We start from the raw sequence: 21,836 nt of genomic DNA, 5'->3' as shown, positions 1-21,836 counted from the left end.
TGAAGTAGAAGTCACTATGGCAGGTGATTCCCAGCCACTGAAGATGTCTGGATGAGAACCCAGCTGAAGCCACGTAAGAAACCTTATTCCCACTGTTAATTCTGTCCCTTTTTGTGGTTCACTCAGTACTTGCAACCCTTTTTCAACATGTATTACTCCCTTACATGCAGTGAAGGACAACAACAGTCTATCAACATTTAACTAGAAGTCATAAGGGTGAGTATAGACCTTCCAGAAGGAAAACTCCACTGAATTTAAGATTTGATGCACTCAAGATTAAACCAAGTTTTTAGTCAAATCCTCACCATTAACCTCTATAATGAGCAATGATTCTACTCCTTATCTGTTGTTCTGCCACTCAGCGTGTTTGTTTTAAGCCTCCTTCCTTCTACAAAAAGATCTTTACTGTGTACTCATCTAACACCAACAGTTTCAAATGCAATTTATGTTTTCACTAGGGTCTTATCATCAACCTATGTTTAAATAAGTTCTACCCTCACTGGAGTCTTCCTGAAAATGTCTAAGCTTACAAAATCAGATGAGAGATCTACTTTTCTAACCTCATTAAATTCAGCACAGTTTTGGAAAATCAGTCTGAAGTCAGCCACAAAATCTTCTGGCTTTGTGTAGAATGAACTGGTCACTTGAAGTCTTTTCTTGATGGTTGACAAGTCCATTGGCCTTTTGATTATTTTGTAGTAATCGGGAACCTAAACAGAGAATTATTTATTTTAATTATTTATTGAACAAATTACATCTCTTAGTTTAAACTAAAATTTCCAGCTAATAGTGAGAAATTTAGTTTCACAGAATGGCCAAGGTTGGAAGGGACCTCAGAAGATCATCTAGTCCAACCCCTTTGCTGAGCAGGATCACCTAGAGCACGTTGCACAGGATGGCATCCAGGTGGGTTTTGAATACCTCCAGAGGAGACTCCATAACTTCTCTGGGCAATCTGTTCCAGTGCTCTGTCACCTTCACAGTAAAGAAGTGCCTTCTCACAGTCAGCCAGAACTTTTCATATTAGTACTATGCAGCACTCCAATCTTCAAAAATCAGGTAATTTATTTTTTTTAAAAAAAGAAATATGTATCACAATTCTTTTTTTTTTTTTTTTTTTTTCTCTTTTAGTGATATCACTTGGCATTGTAAAAACAGCAGACAGCATCATAATTTACTTTTCACGCCTATTTTTGAAGTACTTTTTGAAGTAAGGTTAGCTCTTGGGGAATCATACTAGTGACTCCCCTTACAACCCAGTGTTTTGTTTTTCAACTGCCCTTCAGATAGTTTTAGTAGAACTAAAAATGTTCAACGCACTCAATGTGCAGGAAACTTGACTTCTGATAATGAGCATAACAATGCCATTACAACCACTTCCATTATGGAAATGAAAGAAGTGAAGTACATACCGTGGGAGGAACTGGATCTTGAAAAGCAAGACTCATTTCATGACAGTAGAGGTAGAGCAGCAATCTTTCACATTTCTGTATCAAGAAAAATAGATACCCAAGTAAAAAAAACTACATAATTTGTCCTAAAATAATGAACTACAGAAAAAAACGAACAAATGCTCAGTACTCCTCCCAGGCCCTAAGCAGAAAAGTGAGCACAGAAACTGTATTAGGAAGGAAGCCTGTCATAATTAATGGTCTGCAGCATTCATTCTCGCAATATTTACATCCTATTATTATTAATTCTCAAATGCATGCTATGAAGCCTGACGTAGTTACTAACAGTGTTATTCAGTATTTGCTGAGTCCAGCAAACATTCCACAGAATAAAAATAGCACATGTGGCTCTGAGCTTTTTATAAATATTCAGAGACACAACTTTTTTTTTTTTTTTTTTTCTTCCCCTGATCTGGGCATAACCGTTCTGTAACTGCAAAGCCTAGAGTGCCTTTTGTTAGCAGTGAGGAAAAATCTATTCTTTGTGTACCCAAGTATATTAAACTGGATCTTGAGCTTGGAAAGAGATTCAGAAAATAGTTTTCTGTGACTTTATGCTTGCTGATCTTTCACTGGAATATTTACAAGACTTGTAACTTACATTTAAAGCAAAATACGAACAGAGCTATTTTTTTCCTTCCAGACTGCAAAGGCAAACAATGGCCCTACCTGTAGACTAAGCTCCCAAATACAATATTCATCTCAGTATATTTACACAGGTTGCCAACAGGAACCAAGTAAAACACTGCTAAAGTTTCCAATAGACCTCAGAATTGTTTTAAAATAAGTTTTTAATAAAGCAACAAAGAGATATGAAAAAATTAAAAAGACACCAACAAAAATAAAAAACAAGAAAAAAAAATCAAGAATCCAAAACATTCCAGCAAGCAGTTCAACCTTCTGCTCAAAGGCACAAGTTGTTTTTGTTTAACTCTGAGGTTTAAGGCAAAACCAAATTATGGTAACTTGTTTGGTTTTCGTTTGTCTTCAACACTTTTCCACCAGAGTATTCGGAGTTTCAAACTGATATAAATTATTCCCAGATACTTTTGTTAATCTGTGCATCTTCACTAGGAGAGATGCTACATAGCTTTTTTAAAAGAATGATAATAAAGTGCTTTAAAGACAAAAATCATTAGTTGATAAAGTCAATCTATGCTAAAAAACACAAAGAAAAAATTGCTCAAGGCAAGGTCACTGTGCATTAGGTCACTGTTACAAACAGCGCTCAATAATTCCTAGAATGCAGCCCCAGTTCAGAGCGTCAGACCACAGGCACTTCTCAGACTTTCAGAATGTGCTGTTCAGCATGTTTACATGAAGGCTGCTAAAACCTCAGAGCTTATTAAAGAAGTTATTTATCCTTTTTACCATCACTTGTTTGATTTTTGTTTGTTTGTTTTAAATGCATGCATGTCATAGTACAAAAAAGCAGCAAGACTCATCCTTACCCTGCGGTCTATTGGCGCCAAACCCACAGTATCTTCCAGTTTTCTTTTTTCAGGGCTGTGAGTGGGTTTATCACAATCATATTCAACTTCTGGCTTGGACAAATCCCGACAGAACGTACAAATCCACTCCCCACTAAAGACAAGACAGACAGAAACAAGACAGACAGATACATTAGCCTCACTCTTGATAAAAGTAGCACACTCTTGATAAAAGGCTTTCAACAACAGGGGAATGGTTTGTCATAAGACTAATGGTGTCTACTTTTATTATTGCTAAAACTTTTCACTCCTTTGAAAAGTTTCACAGAAGTTCACAAAACTTTGAAAAGTTCATAAAACTTTGACCTCCTAGAATTCAACCAAAGCATTATTAAGAGTTGTACTTTGTAACTACTGAGAGACTGAAGAATTCATTTACAGACAAATGACATTGGCCAAACAGAAGGAAAAGTGTTAAGTGTTATATAGCAAGAACGGTATTTTCTCTCTACAAGCTTTATCTATCATGTATCCAGATTAACCTAGACAAAATTTCTTTTGGAAAACTGGATATTCTTCAATCCCTAAATAAGCTTTCAGCTATTTCTGATTTTATCAATTACAGTCTAAGAATACCCAATAGATGTAATTGACAACATATGAACAAGACAAAACTAGTTCTGGAAGGTGACTGCGTTCACTGACTCTCTCATACAATTCGTGAACATCTCTATGTTTCAGAAACCCTATGAAGAGTCTATGCTTTTAATATAGTTCTCTAGAATAAAGACTTGTGGAGAACTTGCACTCTTACAGATAACCACAAGAGGGCTGAATTGTACTTTATATAGTAGACAACTCAGCAATAACCATTTATGGGACCTAACTGAGAGTACTTACTCAGAGATCCTATAAGAGCTTTGGAAATGGAAAACAGCTTCTTCAGAACCTTTCAGTTCATTTTGATAGTAAGGCAGAAGACTTCCAATATTTTAAAAAAGAAAAAGTCTTACTAGTACTTATTTAGAATAATCTTCCACCATCTGCTAGCTTTACTATACAGAAATGAATAATGGCATTTCCCTTCAAAGAGATTTTTGCCTTCTCCTGTCTTAGCTTAGCAGATTTATTTGATATTTTCACCTCTGTACCTGGACCAGCATCAAAGAAATGATGTGACAGATGTACAAAAATAGATATAAGTCATCACCTAAAGATCTTAAAATACAGGAAACACATGGAAGATAGAGAGAAGGCACATTCAAATATCCAAGAATCAGGAAGAACGTGATGGGTTGGTGCGAAGGGAAACAAATGCAGAGACCTTGTGAATCTATATAGGAAAGTGTTCTATCCACCTGAAGCAAGAAAAAAAAAGGCAATCACGAGTAAACTGAGATGCTGACATGATGAAGGAATTTTTTGTGTTTGAAGGAACTAATCCTAAGAGACCATAGTTTGTGAAATGTACCATTATAGTTGCAAAAAAAGCCATGAAGATGAGAAGAAAAATCTGGAGCCAGGAGGAAACTTAAGCTAAAATGCGGTTCTGAAGTCCAGGAACCTATATCTGTATGCACCTTTACAACACCGAACACTTTTCAGAGAAGTTGTTTTTGGCTTCCTTGCTCTCCAGACATCATCATCTCAGTTTCCATAGAATGATCCAGGGAAAATGAGAACTCTTGAAGACTTATTTCTGAAGTTTTCATTTTAACAGAAACAAAGTCTTGTGAGTTTGAAATTATCTGCTGCCTCAAGGATTTTTTTCCTCCCTTCAGACATGCACAAATATTAGTTGAAGTGCTTACTGTAACTTTGCTGGATTTTTCTTACGGTACAAAGCTGTAATTTAATATCATTTTATTTTTTTTTAAAAAAAGCTCTATAACTCTGAAGTTTCAAAGGGTAAAAAAACATTAAAATGTAGAAACATTTTTAAAGAGTAGATATTCTTGCAGAAATATGCTTGTTCAGAGAAGCACATAAACAGAGATGATAACTATACAAAATTAAGTTTTTATTCAAATGTTTCATCCCAGAAAACTATGCTGATATTTAATAAAAAAGCCTAATATTTACGTAAAAGCATTAAACAATGAGCATGTTATGACAAATGTTTTATCCTTTAATACTAATAAGCTTATTGCATAGTGTTTCCAAGTTGGAACATCACAAAATGCCATTTATCTTATCAAAGAGACTCATTCCAGAAGCAAACGCCGGTAATGCTTTTAACAGCCTATTTAAGACTGAATTTTGAAACCCAAAGAATTGAGTAGGACTTTTGCATAATCCTCTCAAGAAAGCCTACTACTTGTTTCAACACAGAATGCGATGTTTCTAGATATCACGCACTACATCCCATGCTTGGCATATAGCCATATTTAGCATTAGTAAATATATTTAATACTGTATTAAATTAGATTTTTCTTTAGGTATTTCATAATTATTAAATAAATGTAAACCTTTCTCTGTTGGCCTTAAAAAATTTAGACTAGTAATTCTGTGGCCTAATTTTAAGACCTTAGCTAATAATAACAGATGCCCTAGATGTAAGTGATCTTCCTTAATTGCCAAATAATTGAAGAGTTTTATTACAGATTTTGCAGCCACAGTAAAGTTAAACTGAAGTTTCAATGCAAATTCTAATTTTCACCAATTAATAAAACTGCAGACTTCAAGACTTCAAAGATGACAAAGACTCCTTTGAGGCTTAAACTTCTTGTAGTAGGTTTCACAATACAAAGCTTATGTCTCTTAATGCAAGTTTAGATGGAATTAAAGGGGTCATAGTTACCTTGGGAAGTTCATCAGCGAAGGGACATGACAAGAAAGATGGAATACTTTGGGACATTTCTCACAACAAAGGAGCTCCCCTCCATTTTGACATACTGCACACCAGTCTTCATTGGGGTCATCCTCTTTTCTGCCCTCCCCAGTGTGTGAGGGGCCTATCCATCCTGACTTCCCAGTGGTTGTATTCTCCAGCACTATCCCTGGTTGATCATCTGTGCTGTCTGGTGCATCTGTTCTTATGACAGCTTCATCAGAAGTGGAATTATGATTGCCATCTAACAGCAATGAAGTAAGTATGCTTCTTGAAAAGGTGGTCTGTAAGAAGTAAAAGAAGCTTTATTATGCTACTTATATGATTTTATATGCCCCTAATGAGTAAACTGAACAGAATAACACATCTATATGGTATGGTGGCAACCATACAACTTGTAATATCCATGAAAGAATTATCGTGTCATAGCAACAGGCACTTAAACACAATAAATTAGCTATGAGAGGCTATTTCTGGCATTTTAAACATTGCTCCTGCAATAAAACTAAAAATAAAACTAATATTTGATGCCCCAAAAGCATCAAAGCAACGCTACTTATGTATATTACTTCACTAGTAGAAACACTTCTTAGCACCAAATGAAAATTTGATATTTGTAAGCTATTTCTTGCTTTCCCAGCTTTTCAGCAGATAAAAGCAGTCTGATCACACCAGTTAACACAATTGGTAGAAGAAATAGTTCGATTTTGAGTTTCACTTCTTCATTTTACGTCAATACTTTCAGCTTTTCAGTTTTCCCCCGAATAAAAAAGTCCCCAACAGAATATTTGTAAATTATTTTATTCCCCAGAAACACAAACTACCCTCCCCAAAGGCAAAAGAGATCTTTATTAATCTTACATTCCGGGGCCGGGATTCCTCCTCTGTTTCTTGCTTCACTATAACAATTGGGAAATCAAAGTTCTCATTTGGCGCACTTGACTCTTGTTTAATTCTGATCGGCTCCAACATAACAACGGGGACTTTGTGTGTAGAATCAGCTCCCAGCGGCCGGCTGGAAGAGCCAGAACTGTAAGCGACAAAAAAAAAAAAAAAAAAAAGGCAAAAAGGGAAATTTTATGTCAGAACTGTACATCTTTGGTACACTGATTCTTTCTGAGACTTCAGAATGCTGATTCATTTTGTCTCTTTGAATCCTGAGCACTGAAGTATTACTTCCATAGAATACAACATTCAAGTTTGTTCCTTTTAATATACTTTGAAAAGGCATTACAAAAATGGAAACACAATAACAGCTTGGTTTCAGAAGTGCAGATTTACTCATGGTTTTACTTCCCGTTAGTAGAAGATTTGCAAGTAATCTCAGTTTCTTTTAGGTCATATGCACAAAAGCACTTCCACTGAACATCACCCCACTTTGGAATAGAAGCAGTTACATCTTGGGGAAAGTCTATGTGAGCTCCCCAGATGTGAGCTGACCATTGTAAACCACACAAGCAAATAAACTAGATAAATTACATACATTTACATTTGCTTGGAAGAATTTCCTACAACCTCATAGCTCTAGAAAAACTAGAGCCCTACTTTTAGAACTAGATTCGATTTTCATTCATGTGCCTACTCATAATAGAAACAGAATAAACAAACTCAAAAATGCCATCGTATTGATTTTTTACTATATAACAATAACTTTATGTCAAAAAAAAAAAATAAATCAAGCAACAGCAGATAGAAACACGTTTTTTAATGCAAGTAAAGGACTTCTGTGAAAAACATTTAAATAGTTTATATTTGTATGTTGTGAGTCCTACAAAATATTTACTATGTAAATGGAATAGAGCATAAAGTATCATATTAAAAAAGCATCTGTCTTTCCAGTTCAAGTAGAATCAATGTCATTTGATTTTTATTCTGCATGAAAATTTAATCTCATGTCAGATGTATGCCCTAATTTATTGGAACACATTAATGGATCTGCTCTCTTCAAACAACACTGTGTAAACCTATTTGTTCATTAGTATTCCATCACTAAGGGATACAAACATTTTTGTAGACTCTCAGTAGATATCTAGACCTCACTTAACTAACTGTGCTGTGCCAGAAAATTCTTAATAACCCTTTTTATAATATCAGTTTCTTAAATCTGAAGACTTTTATAGTTCCACAAGGACCTTCAATGTGCAATTTTTTCCCTTTAGCTGATTTTTCTGGATTTAAATGCCTTATAACGAGCATTCTTTTAATAAAGCCAACCTAGCCATCACTTACAGAGTCAATATGTTTTTAGATGTATTTTAGTAAATTACAAATGTATTAATACTTTTAGACAGCAAAGGTTGTTTTAATAACTATCAGATCTGGTCTTTTTAGCAGAGAAGGCTAGGCAGATTAACTTCTATATTCATTATTGACAGAAGAGACTGAAGCATGCTCTACAGAGGTGGAAGTCGCACTTTTCTTCTCTCCTACTACTTCCTTACCTCTCTCTGCTCCCAACGCTGGAGGCACTGGGTGAACGAATTGGAGGGTGTATGTTTGTCACGCTCACGCCTCCTAGGACAGAAGAATCAGATTAGAACATAATATGTACCTATGCCAAGCCTGATACGTGACTTGGAGAAGTATGCAGGTTTTTGGTCAAATTTCTCCTGCCTTGTTATTTAACACATATCTCAGTACATAATCATGAGAGGGTAAGAGGAAAATAATAGAGTAAAGGAGAGGACTTAAAAGGGGCCTACTGCATGTAAACAGGCTGATAATTCAGTAGTTTTGCCTAGCTGATTTCTATACCTGATCACTGCAATTTCTTTAATCTTAACTTACTAAAATCTATTTTTAACTACTAGTTATGTGATCTGCTAAAACATGTTAAGCCATATTTGCATGCAAGTAGGATGAAGTCTCAGGACAGGGTGGAAGAGAAGAGCAAGGCAGATATGAGAGAGACACCCCCACTCCACCAAGGGTCTGGGGACCAGATAGCCCCAGATAGCCAAAGAATTGTGAAAAACATTTTCCCTCGGCATTGATCCTGACAAACATTAGCAGGCTGTTTGTGCTATCTCTGTTCATGTGGGTGTCTGAATGCATTGTCCTGTCTGAGCTGATCTGTCTGAGCACATAAATGCCATGTGAGTGCATGAACATTGAGTGAGAATGTATTGGGAACTCAGGCTCTCACACCCAGGAGTGACAGTTTCCTATGGATACACCTGCATTTGCAATTTGCTAAGATCTACTATGTTTTTAAGATCTGGCCACTTAATTTTGTTCACAATACTAAAACATTGTCTCAGCTTTACCTCCTGTTAGGCTTTCTACAACTTTGCCTTCACTTTAGTATTTCTTGCTGTTGATAGAAATAATTAATTCTGCTAGTGTTAGCATTGCCACTTTAGATTGTTCCATTACGCCACTGAAGTAGGAAATTGCACCACAATCCAATTACCTGAGAGGCCTGGTGATGGTACTGATGAATTTGGTGACTGCACGGTTCTGTTTGAAGGGGGTTTTGCCTGGCTCTGCTCTGCTGTGCCATCCTTCCTTGCAACGGTATCCAGTGTGATGTTTCCTGAGCAATCAATCTAAAAGGCAGAAAAGAGAGGGGAAGCAGTTAGTTTTGGGAGAGGGGGAACATGGAACCAAAAAAAAAAAAAAAAAAATCATGCCTCTGGCATAGTGCTTTTTTTGCTGTGAAGACCAAAATGCACTTCACCTAGCTTTAGTCACCAAAAAAGTGAGGTGGTTACTTTAAAACTGATCATCTTGCTTTCACTGAAAAGAGAAATGGCCAAATCCGGACGGTGATCCATAACATTATTTTAAGCTGAGATGATTCTGGAAGTGCAATTCTTTCCGCCATCAGCTACAGAGAAAGCTTACATCAGACAGGTAGGTAGCTTTCATATACTGAATTAAGAGGATATGAATGTTTTTTTAATCTCCACACCCTCTTTCAACATGCTTACATTCTATACTCTAAAATACTCTAAAAGCAATACGCATTAATCTATGAAACAAAACTACCTATTAATCCATTGAGATTCTTGCAGTCCTGTTCAACATTAAAGGATGCTCTAAGGATACATTTGCCCTGCATACTTTCTGGGCTGGTGCCAACCATATTCACGAAAAACATCAAGTTAACACTTGTTCTTTCTAGCCACGGCCCAGGCCAGGTAACTGAACCTGGTCCAAGGTTATTACTCTAGCTTTCTATACAGACTACACATTCTGGTTTGATAAAGAAAAACGACATTTTGAAACATTAGGTTTTTTTTGTGTGTGTGTTTCTTTTTTAATACATAAGATCATGCTTGATCGGAAATTAGATCACCTTGGTTTCAGTTTTCTCAGTTATCCAGACACATCACAAATCCACGGGTAACAACTGCATTGACCACTGAAATAAATTTGTTTATAAGCTAGACTTCTCAGAAGTGGATGCAGAAGCTTCTGCTAGGTCAACACACGTACAGTGATTTGTGCAATGCATCTTCAGTAGCATAAACATAACCATATACAAGTTGAAGAGTTCACAATGATACTGTGAACAAAAATGTAGAAATGCCTTACAGATTCCATACTTTCATTACTGTGTTCTGTAGTTCATCTTTTTACTCTGACACATACTGTGATATCACTTCACTCTATTTTTAAAAAATAGAAAATTTTTATCTAAGATTTTATTGGGAAGAACAGGGGAGAAATATAGTAACAGCAAGTTATGACTAGAAAAACATGACATTTCAGATATCTAAAACTTTAGACCACAGAAATAGGCTCAGAAGTTATTTGAAAGAAAAATCAACTGAATAGAGATTGATAGCTCTAATGCAGACCTCTAACAAATATGGACCAATCAGAAGAAAAATGGAAGAAGTTTAGAAGTTTTAGGAAAGATCATCTCATGATGCTTCCCCTACCACCTGCTCACATGCATGTTAGAGGATATATGAAGAAAAGTACCAACAAAAGGTAGAGAAAACAAATATTTGATTATGCCAACACTCAATACCTAATACAGCACTTCCAATTAGTTAGAAATATATTACAAATTCATAAGTTTACCAGAAATACCGTCAGCAGCCAGTAACTGGTAAATGAAACCTAAGTCAACACATTTTTGTTAGTATAAATAAAAGAGGGGAAGGGTGGGGGGAGGTGCAATAGGCAGCAACCAAATAAACAAATCCAATCACAATTACAACCCGGAATGCTATTTTTCATAGTAGTCTTACTGGCTGTTTCCCCAGAACAGTCCTGAATACTGTCAGCAGTATATAGGCAATCCTGAATTGTTGCTTCCTGGAACTGTCTCATTATGACAAGCAGAAGAAGAATTTTAAAACTAAAAGGATTTCTACTTTTTACAAACATTCAAACTGACTTCTAAATAGCACCCATAAAACATTGCTCATACGGTACACTTACATCAGGAAGAGATGGCAGATTGTAGGAGCTACCCACTGGAGAACTCAAGTCTATCACAGGAGCACCATATGTCTTCCCATCACATCCCGCAGCACTAGTGACTGTGGGACTGGATGGAGTAGATGTTATGTTGCTTGCAGCTGAAGTGGCAGTTGAAGTTTGTCCATTACCAACCTGCCACTAAAAAGAAAAGAGATGATCCACAGATATCCAAAATTCACTTTCCCTTACCCCCAGTACATACAGTACACATCCTGGTTCTAACTCACCAGCTAAACAAGCAGTTTAGCTCAGTAAACTGAATTCAAATTTAACATCCTGATTTACTCTGAAGTTATCTAATTTCAGCGACCAATCTTACAAGACAAGGAAAGATGACAAGTAGTTGAAAACTATGAATAGAAGAAATAATGTGAATTCTTAACACTGAGATACAGCTTTGAATTTAAGTATCTATTAATATTTCATGCTGCATTGACAGTATTGTGGGAGGAATGTAACAATTTCAGTGAAATAAAAGCATTACAGTTAATAGGCTGAATGCACAACTGCTCCAGTACTTTTATTAAGTAAATAGCTATATTGTCACTTGGACACCATTAAGTGTTTGATGCTGTGCTTCCCTTAACAACTTAGAATGATTAAGAAATTGAAATGCTATATGTATCTCCATCTATCTATACATTTAGCAACATGATACAAAGTGTACGGACTAAATTTCGTTCTCATGTAGACATACACAGTTTTCAATCTCATGGCAACTGCAGACAAATTTGCAGGCTCAACTCCTTTTTAGTCAGTCATTCTATTCACTGGTTTCTAGTTCAAGAAAGACATTACTAGATAATGAAAACACTTGAAAGAAAGGCCTGCAGACAGGCCAATCTTCTTTTCAGATGCTCACAACAGAACTGATTTAGTTTGTTTCTATAGGTTCTCTTAGATATTATGCAGCTTTCTTCAATTCAGTTCAAATTAGTTCTCTCACATCATAAGCACTGCAATTATGAATGGTATTACTCTATTTCTCAGGTCACAAACCAGATTCTTCCCTGCTTGTCTCTGGCAACATGATCCTCTCTTTCCTTCAAAATACCTAACAACACATGTTAATAGTTTTTTTGTTTGATTGTTTTGTTTTTTGCAGCTATGGCTTTTTAGTCAAGCTTTTACCTGGTTTCTAGTAAAGCTGTTACCATTGCGCTAAATATTGGGATTTACCATTCCGTTTATTCATCGATTGTCATATATAGGTCATGTCCTCGTTAAGTTTTGCATAAATGGCCAGAGATCACAGTAATAGCAGACAGAATGAAACACCTATGCATCACACATAATGGCTCACTTCCGTAGCAGTTTAGAGCTGTCAGAATGAAAGAAACTTGACAGTTCTCATTAAGAAAACCGTGGGTATCTTGTCACAGAGAAGAAAGCAGCCTCTGTTCCAACTGAAAAGCACTCTTGAAACATAATACAAAAGTAAGATGATATAAAGCACATTTCATGTTTTATTTTTACAGAGCATGTGAAAGAAACTCTACCTGTTTTATAGCTTGCTGTGCCAAGAATGCCATCTGCAATGGGTTGAGCTTTATTGCTTGCCTTGGTAGGTTCTGACTTGGGGGAAATCTCATCTGTTGCGCAGGAGGAGCTGAACCATTGGACTTAGGGCTATGATTCTGAAAATGAATCAAGCGCGGAGGTGCCTGCATGACGAAAAATTCTGTAAGTTAGGTGATATCAATTCAGTGTTCCAGAAATTGTTAATGCCCTTCACTTTTGAAGCATCTACATTAAATGCAAACAGAGTATCACCCCATTTATCTGAATGATCACACAACACATTGAAAATTAAAAACAAAACCTAGTATACAGTTTTGAATCATTCTGACATAATAAATGCAGATATGTCACAAGAGCCAGTAAGAACATTCCAATTTTGAAAGTCATATGGAAGAACCACAGTTCCATGCAAACTGTGTGTGTGAATGACACATTCACTTCATAATAATTTGACAAAACAGAATGTATAGCTCAGCACTATATATGGTTGGAAGCCATATGATACTATTTTCTCAACAGTAATAGACTGAGCATTACCACACATTCTACCAAACAAGTTTAAAATCGTCATTCAGCGCTCAGTAAAGAACATGTTCCCTAGCCAATTCATATAGCCATCAGCTAAAGATGAAGCTATCTGCAATTCTGTATCTAGACCTAATTTATTTCTTTATATCCTTCTTCAGCAACGTGGAAAAAAATAATCTTCTCTAGAAACAGTCATATCTTACCTGATGAGAAGCAGGAGGCTGTTGCATAGCTCCAGGCATTCTTGGATTTGGTAAACCTACTGGACCTGCTCTGCGCTGAGCTTGTTGCCTCTGAGCCATAACCTGTTGCTGCATGTGCTGGAGTCGGAGCTGAGCCAAGTTTATTTGCGTTGGGAACTTAGACAGCTGGTTGGAAGGTAAGTTGCCTGCTGGCTGCAGATTTGTTTCCATCACAGGGCTCTTGGGCATATGTGGTGGTGTTTCTTTATCTTCTATTACCAGAGAACCTGGTTTAAAAAATAAAATAAAAAAGAATACTAAAATATTGCAGTTAGAATACTATTTTTCACAAATATTTCTTTTTATACCATAAGGTAATCACTCATTATTGTAACATAAAGGATGGGTAAACATTAAATAAGGACTCCATTTATGTTGCTTCCAGGCAAAAACATGGCTGTATTTTATAATGCAGAAAAAGAAGATACTAGCAAACTGCCTTGTACTGCAGCCTCCTCTGTGATGTAGATTCCCCTAGAAAAGTGTTCTGGCATCTCCAGAAGAACAAGGGAACAGTTTCCCTGGGAGAGGAGAGAACACCCTGATCTGATCATCTCATCAAAAATTTAACTGTGTTACCATACTTAAAGGTTTGTGATTTATTTTGTTTTGCCTCGGGGTTGGCATCATGGAACATTCAAATGGTATTCAGTTCCTGATACTCAGTCCCAATTCCAGAATGTGATGGGCAACTCCAGGAAATGTTTCCTCGCTCTATTGATTTATAGGAAAACTTGACTAGACAGGTAACTTTTAGACACTAATGCGAGGTGAGAGATTTTATCTGAAGAAATATATAGCGCAATTATATGAAACCCTCATGTAAAACTCTGGCTACCATACCCAAGAAAGATGAATTTCAACTAGAACAGATGTTGATTTAGACTCAAGGGACCAGTATGCTGTTTTTAAAAGAAATGACAAAGAAAGATAATTTGTTTAAAACAGAGCGAGGTATGGAAAGTTATCGTCCAAGACCTAAAGTTAAAAAATTCCAATGATCTGTGAAGGGCTGCACACAACAGCTTTTCAAAACAAGAGGGGGATAAACAAGTTCCCTTATCTCTCAGAGATTCAGTACTGCTTCCTAGGAGAGTTCACCTCCTGAGGTGGGCACACCACAGGACAGTCTGACAATCCCTGTACTGGCAGAATTTGACATCCCACTACCACGTCTGTTCCCATATCTGTAAGTCTCTGTGGATCCTGTGCAGTCTGACCTGACTCATTTTTGAGTAAATTATCCAAAGGAGGAGGAAATGCAATGTGCATTTTATATTCCTCTTTTTCAACCCACGAGCTGAGAAGCTATGCAAGAAGCATCCTTTTAGTTCCTTAGCTAGACACAAAAAGGAAAGGGCTGTGCATAGACACAGAGGGAGTCTAGGCCAGCCAACATATTGTAGCACAGAGCAGGACAGAATACTAGAAGCTGTACTATTTTCATATTGACACCTAGTAATTTGGGTGTTGCATACATTTTAATTCTGCTGCTACCATGTCAGTCATTAACAAATATATTAGATATGTTAAACAAAATGAAAAACCCTACCAACCTATTATTGCCTAATAGCCCTTACTAAGCCTATAACAAGTCTAGGCAATTTCCCATAAAACAAGCAGAGAAAAATTCTGATGAATAAAACTGTTCCCCATATATTTTCTTGCATGAAGGAAAACAGATAAATTTTACTGTCTTTCTCTAGAAAACGGATTACCTTGACAAAGAATGGTATCAACTGTACTACAGCCAACCATCACCAAACCCATACCACATTGCTATTCCATTCTCTCCAAGTCTAATTCTAGAAAGGCTTCTGAAGAAGTAATTAACATCTGTTGTGTAAAGCTACTTAACCCAAAGTTACCGTAGGAGAATTATTCCCTTCCATTATTCTAGAAAACTAGGGGTCATGTACAATTTATGGAATTTAAACACTGTATTTTCTTAAATACACTTTGAAATCCATAAGCAAGCTATCCCAATAGTGTACAGATGCTATCACCCTGCCAGTAACATGAAGCCTGACTAAAACACAAGTCTTTCCCAGAGCAATTCGTTTCTTTGACTCTATCCCAGGCAAAACCAGGACAGTAGTTTTCTTCATAGAAGCCTGCATTTTGGATTTTTGATGAAAACAGTGGTGGTAACACCTGTTTCAGTTGTTGCAGAGCAGTGCTTACACAGAGCCAAAGACTTGTCAGATTCTCGTGCTGCCCCACCAGCGAGGAGTCTGAGGGTACACCAGGAGCTGGGAGGGGACACAGCCAGAGCAAGTAACCCAGACCAGGCAGAGGGATGTCCCACATGTGGTGTCATGCTCAGCAACAAAAGCTGGGGTAAAGAGCTGAAGGAAGAGGTGGGGACATTCAGGGTGATGGCGTTTGGCTTCTCAAGAAACTGTTCCGCGTGCTGAGGCCTGCTTTCCTGAACACCTGCCTGCCGATGGGAGGCAGCGACTGAACTCCTTGGTTTGCTTTGCTTGTGCACGCAGCTTTTGTTTTACCTAGTAAACTGTCCTTATCTTAGCCCATGAGTTCTTGCACTTTTACCTTTCCAGTTCTCTCCCCCATCCCATTCGATGGAGTGAGCAGCTAGGTGTTGCTTAGCTGCCTACCAGAGTTAAACCACAGCACTTACTTAGACTGTTACATTTTTTTTTCCTTCAGTGGTTCTTAAATATAGGTTATTCATTGAAATTGAACCTGTCTTATCATAAACTTAACAGCCTGAATGCCGCAATTTCCAAAACCAGATAGATATAACATGACCTGGTTTTATCTATCACTTAAGTAGATAAACTGTTATAAAAACTCCTATGCTGTAAATACGAGAGCCATTTATAACATAACACTTTCCAGAAATTAAGGGAACAGACTTTAGCTGATCAAAAAGACTCATTTGATGAGAAAAGCACAGAAAAAGCAAAACAAAAAAAAAAAAAAAAAAAACACAGCAAAAAAATGCACAGAAGAAAGTCCCCCCTCAACAAACATCTTTTCAATTCAGCAGCAGCTCACATAGTCATCACCATATGGCTTGACAGTTCATTTCTAGAAGCAGATTCACTTTTGATTTTTTTTTTTCCAAGTAAACTTATTTACAAAGAACTTTTAAAGTTTTCTTGCTACCATCCAGCATCCTGGTATGTGGAGAAACAAAACATGTTTGCCTTAAAGTGCTGCCATAACAGTGTTTCTCTGCCTTTGTAGAGAAGCATACATTTAAATTCTGTGATTCTGTGATTTGCACCTCTCTGTACATCTGTAAAACTGACTAATTTATTGTCGCAGGAAGCACGGCCGAAAGCACGACAGACACCAGTAGAGTCAGATCATGCTCCATTTTATTGCCCGAATAGCCTAACTTTTATAGTGAACTTAACAGGGGCGGACAGTGTTTCACACAAGATTATTGGTCAAAAGCACTCAGACAAAAAGCTATAAGAAAACAACCCCACCTGCAAGAAAACAACCCCCTTGTGATTAGCAGTCACATAGACCTTGTCCTTGAAGCCAGCTACTGGTAACAATATTTTTCTCAATTCCTCAATTGGGCGATGTGGGAACACTGTCATGGGAACTTCTCATAGTTGCCCTGGTAGCTTGGTTTGCTCAGCTACAGCAAGCCACGGGATTTTTTCTGTTCCAAAAAATCCCTCAACAATTTATGACAAAAGGCAGAAAAGGTCCCACAGGTATCTGCCAAAGCATTCTATATACAACAGAAAAATAAAAACTGCCCATCAAGCTAGAAGTAGAGAGAGAAAGGAAATACAACAGCAGTCACAAAATCCTAAAAAGACCTGAGTTTTAATTCCTGCTCTGAAGCTGATGACTTCCTAGCATGCTTATCTCCATTAAACTCAGAGGCTTTCAGGCAGTCACACAAATGGACTACCTGCAAAGCTTCCAGGTTCAGGGGTTCAAGAGTGTCATAAAACCTGGTAGCTTAGAGCTGTAAAACAAAAATACAAACACTAGTTTGGAGACTAGAGCAAAACTTCCCAGAAGGTAACAGAGTACCGATGATGAACTGTTACATGGCAATTCTGTTAAAAACATTCTTTACCCTGAAGTCCACTCCCAACTTTAGGAAAGATGATCTTAAAAACAAGACAACTGCCCAAAAGCAATATTCTCTTTCCTGTTATTCTATTTTTCTTTGGTATTCTTCCCTTCTCTTCATCTTACTTCTCCAAGGCTTATTGTTCAGCATGACAAGGAAGCAAATAGGGGTTCTTAAACATGTTACAGTGCTGCTGTGGGTTTCAGCTTGAGAAGATAGGATTGAAGTAGAAGAAAGGGCTGGAAGATGCAGAATGAGACCAACTTTAGGTTATAAAGTAGGGGTATGTATTGTGTTCCTTGTTTCAGAACCTAGAAGTCACATGTACTGCCCAGGAAACCAAAAACTGCTACTTTCACACCATCACACAGCATTCAAACAAGGGAAGTTCATTAATACTTCATCATAAGTATTCATCAATAGTACTTTTTCAACACAACACACTTCAAATGCCTTCTACAGGTAAGCAGGTTAATCTAAAAAATTTTAAAAATAAATAGTGCAGAGGCTATTCATCTTAACAAAAAAAGCTGCTTTCAAAACAGGAGCGAGGTGCCAAAGTGCTAATAAAACTTTACCATACCTAGATTAAAAATATTTTGAGCCCAGAAGCTAGGATCACAGTGAAACTGGATGGTATTGTTAGTCACTGGTGAAGCATCACACCTCGCTCGGAGAAGATAGCGTAGTCGATACGTAATCTAGAATAAGAATAAAACAAGAGTTTTTCTTCTGGGGGTTGAAGCCATGAATATGAACTATTCAAAAGAACAAACAAAAAGCTTTGAACAAGCCCCTCGAGATCTGGAGTATAAGAGATAAAAAAGCTTGTCCAAACAACAAATAAAAGGGATATTTTCAACATCTCTCTTCTTTCTAAAGTAGCTCTAAAAAGCAATCAACTACAAAATAAAGAAAATTCTTCTCCCTTGCAGAGATACATATCCTTCCACAAACTGAGTCATCACATTCAATCTACTTACAAAGAAGGGATTCACATAACCATTACTAAACCTAAGTTAACCCACTCATTTTTCAAAGAACAGTATCCCATCCTTTTAGTAACAAGTATTATCACAAGTTTTCCTCTGTAGTATATTTAACATCTCTTCAGAGAGCCAAAAAATACAATTTTGTAAAATTTGTCCAGTAGAGCATTATCATACTGTCTTTCACAAATTGGTTTGAAAATTCTCAGATATTTTCACATTCTTAGAATTCCTTGGTTCCAAAGGTAGTTCCGAAGGCCTGGACTATGATTAGGTTACACAAGCAGAAGGCTCTATCAAATCCTGAGTCTTTATCTAGATACTAAAAAAAAAAACATTTTCTTGCAATTATTTCACTAGAATGAGCTAACACTAGCTAACACAGACACTGATTTACAGTAACAGCAGATACAGGAAAAACCTTATCAAGTTCTACGATTATATCCTTAAAATTTCATTTTCCTCTCAGGTTTTTCTCAAATAATTCCCTAGAAAAGTTGAAGAGACTTATTTGGTCATATCTGCCTAAAATAATACCAATTATCTTTTATGTAGGAATTTTATAAGACTTCACACTTTACTCCTACTTTTCTCTTTCCTTTAAACAGGTCAGTTTTTGGCCACATACAAAAACATTTAGCAAGACTTACGTGTTTTGAAGGTTTGTTTTAAATGACCATGGAAAATCTAAAGTGCCCTACTATTCTGAATATAGATTTCCTAGTATTTCTAGGAAATTTCTGACTGCCAGAGTCAATTATACTATACTGTAGAATTCCTACTCTTTTCTGCTGTCACCAATACAAGTTGCAAATTACTTTTGTCACAGCTTGTTCCATATATTCCTCCTGTTGCGTGCACATATATATTGTATATAAACTAATGATTAGACTTATACCTCTTGTGAGTAATGGTAGTAGCTAGAAAACGTTTTGTTCATGCTGGTGGACTAGACTAAGAAATTGATTCCTTCTATACTGCTTAGTATGCTATTTCCTTGGAGTACAGGCATTACCTCCATATTGGAATGCTGAATATACATGTAAGTCTGCTAAGTATTCCTCCCTCCTAGTTTCAAGGGGTTGGATATCCTTGAGCAGCAGCTTCATATGCTTCTCTATGCGTCACTGTTCAGGAACAGGTCTTCCAGATGTACATGGACAAGCTAGCTACTCAATTCCAAAATAACACTATCTTCAGCAAAAAATCTGGAGCCTGAGTTTTATGTGTTCTTTTATGAATTCTCTCAAACTTTTTCTGAGGCTTTACAGATTAAGATAGTCTTTTTTTTAGGATGTATAATGTTTATAAGATTAACATGCCTGCAACATACTATTTTTTCTTACTCATATAGCACAAGTCATTGTACCAACACTAGGCAATTATCAACAACATGACTCAGTTTGATGCCCTTTTTACCCGATTAATTTCAAAATACTTGCTACGGCAGTATAAGGCAGGCCTAGTGAATTTAACCATTTGAAGTTGAAAAAACAAATATAGAACTATCTCCTATAGAGACTACGGGACTACTTCCCAGCAGTGTATTAATAGGTCTAAAATAAAATACACCAAAAAGCCTGCAGATTCTCAACTAAGCAATGAGAAAATAAGGAAAGAAAAAGAGAACTTGTGTTCCAATTATAGGAACTGGAAAAAGAGGATCTAGCATCTCTCTTCAACGTTACCACAGATTTTCTTCATCTGGCAAGTACAATCTACTAGCCTCTGGATAAATGTCAGTATTTTTAATTTCATTTTTCTTGTTGTTGTTTTTTTTTTTTTTTTTGATTTTTTTTTTTTGGGTGTTGGTGGTTCTGTTCCTCATGAGTAGTCAGCCTAGTGAGACCATGTGCACTCAGATCCTAAGCATCGTTATAGCGTTGAAATATTCGTTTCATAACTGTTTGCATGAACAAGCAAAAGCCTCAGCTTCATTTTTATCAGCTTAGCAGATTATTTTTTGAATACTTAGTGGAAGATGAGCCTAACAGAACAAGGCAATATGTTTTTTTAAAAAAAAACATTAAATGCTGGATATATGAGACTCCAGAATATATAAATACCTTCTTTCTCTGAACTTAGAAACTGTAACAAGCACTGAAAAGAACCTCAAATAATAACATAGGACATTCAACAATTTTGCTGTGTTTCACAGCTACAAGGTTTTTATTTCAGAGTAAATAAGTTATTGCTACTTTTGTGGATCTACACTGACTGTGTAGTAGTACAGCAGGATAGAACCATGAAGCTAAATTATTAGAAACATTCTACATCTACATTTGTGAGAAAAAAAATTTGAAAAAGTTTCATACAAACATTCTACATGTAAGTAATATGAAGTCATTAAAAAGTCTAATTCCTTGGTGTTACAGACAATTGTGTACCTGCCCTAACTATAACATCTAAGTAATCAAAGATTGTATTTCTAACCTTACCAAGCGTTTGCTGTACAGTAGTGCTGTGCTGCTCCCACTGGAAACTGCCCATTTGGAAAAATTCATGACATGTTCCAGCTGTTTAGAGAGACCTGCCACTTCCTGTTGTTGCTGCAGAAGTTTCATCCGATGCTCTTTTGCCAGAGTCTGCAAACAGAAAAGCATTTCCAGTCCAATGGTTCAATTTACAGTTAAAATGCATTAGCTTTCATGTTTGTTATTCCTAATGATCAAGTAGTTTCACCTAGCTCTTCTAAAAAGCACCCCCTGCCCCTTCACTGCAGCTATCAAACAAGTGAGTCAGTGCACATTTAAGATATCAAGGTTCTGTGTGCATATTTGCATTTCTCTTGACATGTTTTCGTATATATATATATATATATATATAATGTGCCTCTTTATACACACGTTTTTTTAAGCACACTTGGAGGTAATAATTTTCTAGGTATCAATTTTAGACGATCTCTCTCAATATGCTGTCTGACCGAAAGACCTTTCATGCATGACACACAGGATTATGATCTGCAAAAGACTAGAGGAAGAAACAGGGTTTGAAGACAGACCCAACTCACAAAAAAAGGAACATGGATAAGTAAACAAATATGGCTTGTGTGAGACATCTCTCTGCTTTGGAAGAGTAACAGGACAGGTACAGGTGTCTAGTACTAGAAATCAACTTTAATCTTACTCTAAAAAAAATAAAAACTGACATTTTTTGTTTCTCATGACAGAAATAAAATTACCTCCAACTGATGCAGCAGAGCTTTTCCCTTTTTGTTTATTTCTACCATCAGTGTAAATATGGCAACTTTAATATCCTGTTCCACCTGCTTTTGATTCTGATTCACCTCAAGAATTCTGCAAGTAAACAGTATAGAAAATTATGTTCTTTAGCTCAT

The 21,836-nt window shown here is 36.6% G+C and overlaps 1 protein-coding gene across 1 annotated transcript in view; it reads right to left on the bottom strand.

Annotated features, from left to right (window-relative positions):
* TRIM24 (tripartite motif containing 24) overlaps window positions 1–21,836 on the bottom strand; it is a gene marked incomplete at its 5' end in the record, with an annotated part of 63,936 nt that overhangs the window by 1,469 nt on the left and 40,631 nt on the right. Inside the window, 13 exons of the mRNA XM_084306535.1 lie at window positions 561–710; window positions 1,413–1,487; window positions 2,903–3,035; window positions 5,682–5,995; window positions 6,573–6,741; window positions 8,153–8,225; window positions 9,124–9,259; window positions 11,109–11,288; window positions 12,650–12,814; window positions 13,403–13,668; window positions 18,094–18,211; window positions 20,938–21,084; window positions 21,681–21,795. Of these exons, the coding sequence (XP_084162661.1) occupies window positions 561–710; window positions 1,413–1,487; window positions 2,903–3,035; window positions 5,682–5,995; window positions 6,573–6,741; window positions 8,153–8,225; window positions 9,124–9,259; window positions 11,109–11,288; window positions 12,650–12,814; window positions 13,403–13,668; window positions 18,094–18,211; window positions 20,938–21,084; window positions 21,681–21,795 (2,041 nt within the window). The remainder of the gene's footprint in view (window positions 1–560; window positions 711–1,412; window positions 1,488–2,902; window positions 3,036–5,681; window positions 5,996–6,572; window positions 6,742–8,152; window positions 8,226–9,123; window positions 9,260–11,108; window positions 11,289–12,649; window positions 12,815–13,402; window positions 13,669–18,093; window positions 18,212–20,937; window positions 21,085–21,680; window positions 21,796–21,836) is intronic.

This window comes from Netta rufina (assembly GCF_964035555.1).
Source record: "Netta rufina genome assembly, chromosome: 1".
NCBI classification, from domain to species: Eukaryota; Metazoa; Chordata; class Aves; order Anseriformes; family Anatidae; genus Netta; species Netta rufina.
This window is presented reverse-complemented; position numbering and strand designations above follow the sequence as displayed.